Source organism: Austrofundulus limnaeus, unplaced genomic scaffold (genome assembly GCF_001266775.1).
Source record: "Austrofundulus limnaeus strain Quisiro unplaced genomic scaffold, Austrofundulus_limnaeus-1.0 Scaffold104, whole genome shotgun sequence".
Classification (NCBI taxonomy): domain Eukaryota; kingdom Metazoa; phylum Chordata; class Actinopteri; order Cyprinodontiformes; family Rivulidae; genus Austrofundulus; species Austrofundulus limnaeus.
Window position 1 is genome coordinate 261,773 of NW_013952506.1, and position 10,430 is coordinate 272,202.

The 10,430-nt window shown below is 38.2% G+C and overlaps 2 protein-coding genes across 5 annotated transcripts in view; one reads left to right on the forward strand and one right to left on the reverse strand.

The window, feature by feature from the left end:
- Positions 1 to 651: 651 nt before the first annotated feature.
- svip (small VCP interacting protein) lies at positions 652 to 7,591 on the forward strand. Its single transcript, XM_014013596.1, has 5 exons — positions 652 to 774; positions 1,079 to 1,142; positions 1,357 to 1,407; positions 4,406 to 4,522; positions 6,248 to 7,591. Exons 1-5 carry the CDS (start codon positions 752 to 754, stop codon positions 6,260 to 6,262), a joined length of 270 nt encoding a protein of 89 aa, XP_013869050.1. The 5' UTR covers positions 652 to 751; the 3' UTR covers positions 6,263 to 7,591.
- Positions 7,592 to 8,019: 428 nt separating this feature from the next.
- gas2a (growth arrest-specific 2a) overlaps positions 8,020 to 10,430 on the reverse strand; it is a 28,076-nt gene continuing 25,665 nt past the window's right edge. For all 4 annotated transcript variants that reach the window (XM_014013592.1, XM_014013595.1, XM_014013591.1 and 1 more), the window contains one exon: positions 8,020 to 9,010. In XM_014013592.1, coding sequence (XP_013869046.1) covers positions 8,801 to 9,010 — 210 coding nt within the window. In that variant the 3' untranslated portion in view covers positions 8,020 to 8,800. The remainder of the gene's footprint in view (positions 9,011 to 10,430) is intronic.

A 10,430-nucleotide genomic window follows, 5' to 3' on the forward strand; every position in this document is an offset into this window, starting at 1 on the left:
CCTTTTATTGTATGTATCCAAAACGTGAAAAAATTGAAGGGTTGCGTTCTTTTACAGGGTGCACATTTGAGTCATCTGAGGAGCTATTTTATTTTCTGTAAACCTGAAATGTTGTTGTTTTTTTCCCCAGAAATTATGACTTTTAGAATATTTGAACTACATACAGAGTCTTCCCATTAAAAGTTCAAATTGTTACAAACCTAAAGGGTTTTTGGAATTCAGAAACACATTTTCTCTCAATGCAGTCACAGGTGTGGAGATCTTAAAATATAAATTTACTTTTAGAAATGTCTGTATATAAATGTTATTGTATTTCAACGAATAAATGTTATATTGAGTAGGAGGAATGTTGTTGTGTTGATACCTTTAAAAAAGCAAAAACAGAAATGGGCGTTATGATCATTTATATGTTATAACGGCCTGCCATACAGTGGTTCACGCCTCTTGATTTCGAGGTGCGTTCAAGTTCTTCGGCAAATTATACAGATACAACAAAAACATGTAAAATCCTCAAATATATATTTTTATCGCCTTTAAAATTAAATTAACAATCTTATAGATCTTTTTAGAAGTTCGGATAACATTTTGGTAACTCCTCTGTTGATTGTGTACCATCATTAAATGTCAGAAAGCATTTATGAACGCACAGTCATTGAACACAACTCTGTAAATTTGTCAGCTGCAGAGGACCCAAACAGAAAAACGCTTGGAGAGATTCGGTTTAAGTTGTTTAACTTCTGGTTTTTTCCACATGTTACAACGATTCAATAAGAGGTGTGAGGACAAATAATTTAATATGTTGTTTAGAAAACCTGCTTGGCTTGTAATGGTAGCTTAAAAACAGCAGTCGTTATCTAGCACGCTGCTTACGTTCCCATCACGGCTAGCAGAAATCGCTAACTAGCTAATGTTGACCCAACAACATTCAGTGGAGCAGAAGCTGCAGCCTCCTTTGCCTTATATTTACCTTCCAAACAATTAGAGACCGACTCATCATCTTGTCTGGTAGCTAGTTTAGTTAAACTGGAACACTTGACAACTAATTTTCACGTGGTTTTGTTGCGTGGAATAACTCCAGAATGGGAATGTGCCTACCGTGCCTTGGTGGAGCAGCAGATGACGTGATTGTCACCCCAGATCCTGTAAGTTCATTTATCAAAACCTATTTTTTAAGTTGTGTCCGGTATCCAGTTAGGATGTTTCTCACGTTTAGTTCAGCAGTAATGTGTTGTACATGATTTGGATTTGTTCTGGGCCTTTTTACTTTTGAGGAGGTAAACACAGGCCCAATACTATATGCTGTGAACAATCTCCTCACCGTTAATTCACAACTTTTTTATTTTTTGTTTTAAACAGGAGACAAGAAGACAACAACTGGCAGAAGCAGCTGAGAAAAGACAAAAAGATGTAAGTAAGGATTGGTTGCAAATTATTGTCCACAAAATGTTCACGGAAACAAGTAGGGATGTGGATACATTTTTAATCCTACACCAATATTAAATCTGACAGCAGATTCCAAAAGAACATTTCAAACCATACAAAATAACACGAAAATCATGAGATTATCTCAAGTATGAGGGAAGTGATTGATGTTTGTTTAGGTGAAATCAGCTCATGTTTTCTTGCTGCAGTTCACAGCAGAACCAATGGGGCCTTTGTGACCATTTCACCTTGTTCTTATCTATTTTTGCTCATAACTTCCTCAGTGTTCAAGATATCGCCATGACGCTTCAGGAAGAGATTCGCATTCTGGTTTTTGTAGGAAGCATCTTGTAATCTAAAAACTAATAAAACTTAATAGCCAATGCAAAAGCAGCAGAAAAGGTATAATATAATATTACAAAGGCAAACTGCTACATCAAATCAAATTAATGTGTCTTAGAAAGTAAGGAAATTAAAACAATTTAAAAACCATGTGGGCATCTGTTTTGTAAATAAAGCTCCTCAACCAATAACAGTGTAGGGGTCATTGTAGTGATTCATTATCATGTTTTAACAACTGCATAAACATTCTTAGTTAAACAACAAATGACTCACGAACAGAAGTGATTGTTCTGTCCATTATCTGATTAAAAGAACTGAGGGGTTCTCTTCCACGGTTAGAATGACCTGTCATGGCCTAAATAGAGTTCAGTTTGTGACAGAGTTCCTGTCCTCTCGTCAGGCCTGTCCGAGGCCTGCCTCGAGGCAGTAAATCTTGTTTCTTCACTCGAGGTGACCCCTACAACAGCGCGTTAAATATGTCAGACGACAAAGACGAGCGTCAACACACTTTGCAACAAGCGCTATTCCGGATTTAAAAAAACATACCATACTTCAACGTTTCAAATCATTTTCAAATTTGGAACAAGGGCAGATAAAATAATGTTCTTCATGGCAGCTTATCTCTATAAGGGCTCACTAAAAACACTCGGGTGATTTGATCCTATTTTCAAAAAACTGTCTCTTCAAAACGCATCAACAAAAATTTAAAACTCAGAGACGAGGCTGTAGCTAACTACCTGACGTCAGTACGCTTTGTTGAAACTCGTAGAAATAACGAAGCAGGAGGAAATTACGAGCGTACGCACCGAGCAGCCTTGCACAATCTGGTCACAGCAGTTTGGGAAGAAAATGGCAGCAGCTGCTGACAAAATGTCAACATCCCTAAAATAGCCAATCATTAGATTTAGGGTGAGTTTTTTTTCTATAGAACTATTTTGCTACAGCATCATATTGACACTTTTTACAGTTTTTAATAGGTATGGTCAAAGTCAATATTTTGCGATGCATTGTGGTATAGATATATTCATGGCAACTTCCGGTTTGTTGAAACATTCTGTTTCAGCTGTGCTCTGAAAAAGGTAGGTTAACCAGCTGCAAAGCCAGATGTTTTAAACAAAATGCATACTGTAAACTTCATATTACAGTAAAGAATGCAGTGACTTAAAAAAAACAACAGAATTGGACATGGAGGTAAATAGATAAGGTTAGAGAGACTAGACTGAGATGGTTTGGACATGTCCAAAGGATGGACAGTGGGTATATTTGTATAAGGGTGTTAGAGATAAAACATAAGAGCACAAGACTGACCCACAGTGTGAAAACATTGCTACCATTTCAATGTCTTTCCCTAAAAGCAGTGTCTAGAAACCAAACTAATTCAAAGCAGACCACAGCTTTAAAACCTCTTTGTAACACAGCTAATTTTATTTAAACAATTCTCAGAGGTCCTGATTAGACGTTGCATTAACATAAGTTTATAAATGGATAGCATTTGGTAAAATTGTTAACTGTAAAACATGTCTGGAGTGTTTTAGGCCCTGTCACACTGATGTATTACAGAACTTATGACAACTTGTGAAATGTTTGGGGACATCTACGTTGAAGATGGAATTTAACTGGAAGCTTCATTTAGCCATTTACACTGTAATGCTAACAAAAACATTTTAGAAGTTGTCTAAAACGTTATAGTGTGACAGGGCCGTTAGATCTCACTTGCCCAGTCTACATGCTAAAGAACATGTAACCATGTCACACAGTGGGCTGTTAGCTGATAAACAGCTCAGAGTCACTTTTGTAGAGTTAGTTAGCTTACACAACTCTTAACAGGCTTGATTACTTATCAGACGTGATATGAGGAAAGTAAAGGAGCCTAAAAAGTCTAGTGACTATACAGCAAAGAAACTGTGACCAGTCTATGATTGGTGCAGAGGTGACCGAAGTGACTTCAATCAGCTCTAAGACGACCAGAACAAACTTTGATCTAAAAGAACTCACCAGCATCCTGGAAATCCACTGATCAATAAAATCTCAACAAAACAGATGAGAAGTTTGATAAACAGTTTCTTCACTTTTTTTAGTCTGAAAAGCAAAAGAAAACAATCAAGAGGACAGTCAATGTTCCAGTATCTGATTCAGTGTAAATGTTTGAGTTTTGCATATCCTACATTTTGCGTAAAAGTACTTTAAAATGTAGTGAGCATTTTGTTTTTACTGTGCAGAAAAGCCACTTTCAAACCAGTAAGAGGCGTGCTAAAGTTACGTCAAGGTAAGTAGATGCAGGCCAGAATTAAACTATACTGTCTGGGTTTGACTAAAACGTTCACAAAAGTCTGCACCAAATCACTGTTTTTTAAAGCTTACATTTTTTTCTGACACTTTCACAATTCAGAGTTATCCAGCTGTAGGTGAAAGCACTGAGTTCTAACCCACGTTTACAGCAGCACCGCAGAGAAACCGAGCCATCTTTTACAGGACTGCTTCATCTTTGCCTCTTATTATTTGTGAAGGAGTGTTTGAAAGTTGTGATCCAAGCTAATGAGAAACACGTTTTGTTTAAAAGAAAAAAAACAAATAAACTCAAAAGCATGCCTGACAAAGCTGTTTCCTGTTTGTGTTCGATCTGTTTCTTTCTGATTTCCAGACGGCGTACAGGGGCATCAAAAATCCAGAAGCAGTTGAAAGGAAAAGGAAAAAACAAGAAGAAATTGAGAAACAAGAGATGACCAGCTCTGTGTCCGGTGGTGGTGGGGGGTTAAAGGTTAGTTTTGGGTTTTAGTCTTAAAAAAAAAAAAAACAAGGGGGTACATAACCTTGACTGCTCAGAAGTTGTGAAAAATTTAATTCAAATTTGTAATTTAATTTGGTAAATATCATAACAATGTTCTTGTAATTGCTTTTTCTGTTGTACAAATACCAGTTTTTCTCTTTATCACGTAAACTTTTCCAACTCTTCATTTTGTTGTCCCCTGTCACCGAGGCGGGGGACTTAAAAATGCTCTCTGTCCGTCTGTTGCAATTTCAGAAAAAATACACCAAACTTGGGATGAGTCATCCATGTTGTATGTTCGACCATACCATGTGGTCTTATGACATCACTAAAGCCCCTCCCCCTGCCAACAGGAAGTGACCCTTTTTTTGGCTTGGACAGCTCTGTCTCTGACCCTCTTGACCAGGGGTGGGTAATCCTGGTCCTTCAGGGCCGCAGACCTGCATGTTTTCCTTTTTTCCCTGCTCCAACACAGCTGATTCAGTCAGTGAATGACTTCTTCCAAGTTCTGCAGGAGCCTGATAATCACCCATTCATTCAGATCAGGTCTGTGGGAGCAGAGAAACAAGTCAAACGTGCAGGACTATGCTCCTGGATGCCTACCCCTGCTCTTGACCTAATCAGCAACAGATTGTGTCAGAACACAGATAAGAACTTGATCTCACTTGCTTTAAAGCACAAACACTTTGACTGAAAGGCGTGGTCATGGCAGAGCTGCAAAGTCAGACATCAGCCAATCCGCACCGAATTTACTGTGGTCAATCCCAATCCACCCCACTACAGGAGTGCAGTCCAATCTGGGGGGTGGCCTAATTACACATTACACCATTGACATACACGTGGCTCTATATTCCACATATTTTAGCTAATCTGCACGCAGTTTGCTTTGGTTGGTCCTAATCCACTTCACTACAGAAATGCAGTCCAATTTTGGGGGGAAGTGGCCTAATTACTCCACAGCACCCACTACAATTATTTTAAAAAATAGCCCCAAGCCATGCTTGGACCTGAAATCATGAAATTTGGTACACATGTGTAATGTCTCAGGGCCTACAAGTCCCTTGGAGTCATGGTCCAGTCCCCACTGGAAGTTGGCCGTTTGGGATCAAAGCTGCCAATTTATCTCTTTTCTTTCACATGTATCTGAGCTGACTCCCCCTACAGATTGAACCTGCAGACTGCTTCTCTCAACACTGACTGGTGGTGGGATGGTGTGGGTGTGGCAGAGTGGCGAGTGCTGCTGCCTCGCTGTTTGCAAACGGTTAGCTCTAAATTACAAATACATGATCCAATCTGCACCAGATTTTGTGTGCATCATCAGGGGGACCTGCTCAACACATAAGTGTAGTAATTTGACGAGATCACTTTAGCCCCCCGTTCATACATCTGTTCACCTCATGACATTTAAACAACAAAGGCCTGTGATGATTCCAATAAAACTTCTAACAGTTGGTCATTACTGAATGGCGATGGGGGACATCAGCGACGTTCAGCTGTCTTTTATTACTTTAATAAAGAGATTAAGGTTGAATGCATCTTTGGGAGAGGTGGGAGTAACAGGAGGTCTGGAGGTTCAGCTTGGCTTGGAAGTAAGAAAGGGAGGTTTTGAGAAACAAAGGTTGGAAACCACTGATTTAGAGGGAAAAATAGATCTGATGGTGCATTAGATGTTTGAGTTTGAACACTTTTTGTCCTTTGTTTTGTTTTTTTCTGCAGTGGCAGGTTGGATAAAGTTCCTGATCGTACCATCTCACCTCTGATGTCCAAACATGAAGTATTTCTACAAGATGACTTGGAAATCTCTTGAAACTGACACCGTTTGCCCTTTATCCCCCGTATTTTTGTCACGAATCATCTGACAAACTTCAGACTTTGTGCAGAACAGTTTCAAACCGTTTCATTCAAAACAAAGTTGTTGTCAACTTTTGGACGAGTCCTGGATGACTGGTATAAGTTTATATTTGATGATTGATTTGGATGTAGACAAACACTGAAGTCAGACTTATTAAGACAAAGGTGTATTTTTATTGTGAAGGATTATTGTAGCTGTTGGTGGCCACATTGTGTGTTTGTGATTTAACTAACAACTTTTTCTGGCTTTCCTCAAAATGCATAATTTTAACACCCACCTGTGATTTAGTTCTGAACCTTTTGACAACATGAAGATTAAAGTTGTTTTGCTTTTCTCTAAAGTTTGGTGATTGTCGTCACCGCCACAGAAGATAACTTCTTTCATCAGGAAGACTGTAAAATGAGTTTTTTTTTTCTTTTTGCTGTTTTATATAATGCTATGAAAACAAACACTTGCATGGTTTAACATTTGGTTTGTGCATCAGATAAATTATTTGCTATCTTTGGTTGTATTTTCGAGCACAATTTCCGCAGCGGCAGGCTACTTCTGCGTTAAAGAAACTAAAATATTTTTATTTTCAAAACGTTTTAGCTCCTGACCCACAAGATAAAGGGGCAGAGGCTCATGAACCCAAATATTGCCAGTTTAACTTTACAGACTTTGCTAATATCACTAACCATAGCAGCTATGATCATATTGTAATTATAATTTATTTTGTAATATTCTTGAAAGTATACCATTAGCATTCATTTTTAAATTTTATTTGCATTCTGAAGATTATCTGAGGACCCTCAATCATGACCCATAAAGGGGTCCCAACCATAATTGTGTGAACTACTGCTCTAAACAGAAGTGATTTATTTATGTTGTGCAAATGATTTCTTGCACTTTAAGATATAGTAGCCTGCTTTAATGGATCGGTTGCACAGGTTGGGTTTGATGACTTGAAGTATTTAAAAAAACACTAATATGTATTGAAGTGATTTGCCACCTTTCATTTTGTTTTGCTGCTTATTTGTACAACAGTTTGCCAACATTTTGGCAATCAGCAAACAGACTTTCCTTCTCTTATAAAACATGAACATGAGGAAAGGACAGTCGGCTTTATAGTCTCGATCTGTAAACGCTTCTGGAGCTCTTGCTATTTTTGTAAAACACAAAATCTTGCCAATTTGCCTATTTGCTACAATAAAATTACATTTCTGCTACATTTTGTGGATTTTGTGCCCATACAAAAGTATTGTATAAATTGTAAAGTCAGTGGAAAGTGACTTCTGAACAAGTCATAGTTACATCAGAAATAAAAGCAGACTCATTATTGGATTGTGAACCAGACATTGCTTTGCAGACTGTAATGATCTGAAGCACCACTAGAGGTCAGCAACACAAAACAAATGGAGGGACTAAATAGTTAGAAACGTTTTTTTTTTACAGATTTAAAGATGGAGCCATCTTGATTAAGACTAATAATATACAATGTCTTCACATCCAAGTGATAAAGGCTTCCAGTTTTCTTCATTTGGAATGCATTATGAAGACAACAGTGGATCAATGTTATTTTTTACAAGAACATCCAAACAGCTTTGTTTTTTTTTTTTGTTGTTGTTGTAAGGTTTTCACTGATCACCCCAATCAGTACCTACTAGAATCAAAGTTTATTGCATAACAAAATCTACATAAATCAATTATGTACTTTTAGAAAGCTGGGAAAAATAAACAGTCCATAGGTATAAAATGTCTTCTTTTTTTGTCACACAGACAAAACTGTGTGACCCAGAATATTGACAAAAATATTGAAATTTCTCTTTTATTTATGTATTTAAACCGTATGCCTCTAAAGGCCCTTTCACATGAATGTTTTAGACAACTTATGAAGATTTACGAAAAATTTGTCAAAACGGCTCATAAGTTATATTCAATCTAATTGTTAGCATTACAGTATGCGTCCAAAAGAGGCTTCCAGTTGATTTTTCTTATTTTTCCAGCTAAACCGTAGACATTGTTGGACAAAATTGTCAGAAGCTGGCATGAGTTAAAACGTTATGGTGTGATAGAGACTTTAATACTCAGTAAGTTCTCCTTCAAGTATAATTATTGATTTGAATATTAAATCTCTGGAATATCTACAATTTTCACTCGCCCCTTGTTTAGCCTGTTCCACTGAAACCAACATAATTTTCAACTCAGTTTTTATAAATGTTAGAAAAACGTAAATAAATTGTCAAAAACAAACTAAATTAAAAAGGTATACAAGCGTATTGGGCTCAGACTCCAACAAACACTCTTAAACTGATCATTATTATTTTACAGGTGTGTTTTCGTTTCTGTGTGAAGGTTTAAAATGTACAAAAACAAAGATGTGTTGCTTTGTTATGAAGAAAACAGCAACACAAAGTCCTCCTCTGTCCTTTAAGTCTTCACTTCTTGCTGCGGTAATGGGCCGCCACCACGAGGTAGCTGTCCGGGCTGAGGTCCTTGATGTTGGGGGACTTGATGCTGATGGGGGAGACCTTGCCCTCCACCCTGGAGATCTGCAGCATGCGGCAGGGGTCGTGTTTCAGCAGGTAGCTCTCGAAGGTCTCCCAGCCTCCGCCGACTCGCACCATCACGTGTTTGTTGTGCAGCATCTGCAAAGCAAAAGGCAAACGGGTTTTAATTAGGCTACCCTTTTGTGAATGCATCCTAACTCACAGCTGAAGTTAAAGGAAAAAAAGATGGAATTATCCACTCTGACTGAAAGAAATTACATTTTTTACCAGCGCAAGTCTTCAATTAAACAGCATGAAACTACTCAAACACAGCAGTGCTTTGGTACAGGACTGTCTTTTGTGGCATCTTTAACTTTCATCTGTTTAGCCCTTCAGCATGTGTCAAACTCGAGGCCCATGGGCCAGATGTGGCCCACCACGGCATTTTAAGCGGCTCACGAGTGCTTCAAAGATGTAGTAAAGTCTTAAAATAAACGTGATGCTCTAAAGCCAGCATCGATCTTAAACTACATCTCCCATAATGCATGGAGATTATTGTACCTGCAAAATAACAGCATCCCATAGGTAGAGGTGCACAGGGTTCAAAAGTAGCTGATGAAATTTGTCTCGTAAAATTTTCATTTAGCTGCATGTTCGATGGCTATTTTTGCTGCAGCCCAGTTGCACTGGTCATAAATTTAATCTGGAACGTTGGAAGAATTCAGAATGTGAGACAACAGCTGCTCACCACAACACAACAGAGAGTAAAAACCTTATTTATTTCACATGTAGTCAGTTGTACACATAGAACTTTTCAGTGTTTAAAAGAGGATGTGTTAAAACACTGTTTCTATGCAGGAAATACCACGTAGAGCTCAGTTATTGTTTGTTAGCAGTGCTCAGTCAGAGCAAAGAGACGAGGCTGGTGACGTTTTTATTTATTATTTAGGCTCAGATGGTAGAACTGATGCCTCTCAGCAAGAAAGTCACCGGATCAAATCCCACCCGGGGACCTTTCTGGGTAGAGTTTGCATGTTCTCTCCGTGCATGTGTGGGTTCTCTCCGAGTACTCAGGCTTCCTCCCACAGACCAAAAACATGACTAACTAACACGGTTAATTGATATAACTCTAAATTGTTCCTATAGGTGTGAGTGAGAGAGTGAATGGTTTTCCATCTCTATGTGTGGCCCTGTGATGGACTTGCAATCTGTCCAGAGAGTACCCCACCCATCGCGCTGTGACTGCTGTGACCCTGAAAGGAAGAAACGGGTAGAGATAATGGATAGATGGATTTTATTAACCTTTATTTAACCAGACAAATCCCATTGATATTTTTATTTATTTATTTATTTTGCAATGGAGGCCTGAAAAACAACCAGGATGCACCAGTAAGATTAAACCTCTATAAGTACATTGTGTAAAATGTATAACAAATCACATACATAATAGTGTTTCGTTTCGTTTTGAGTACCCAGAGTTTCAGTCCCCTGATCCAGGTCTGCCAGCTCAGCTCAAAATATTCATCATTTAAAATCTACCAGAACCATGTGTGTTGTTTTTCCAAACAAGTCTTTTTAG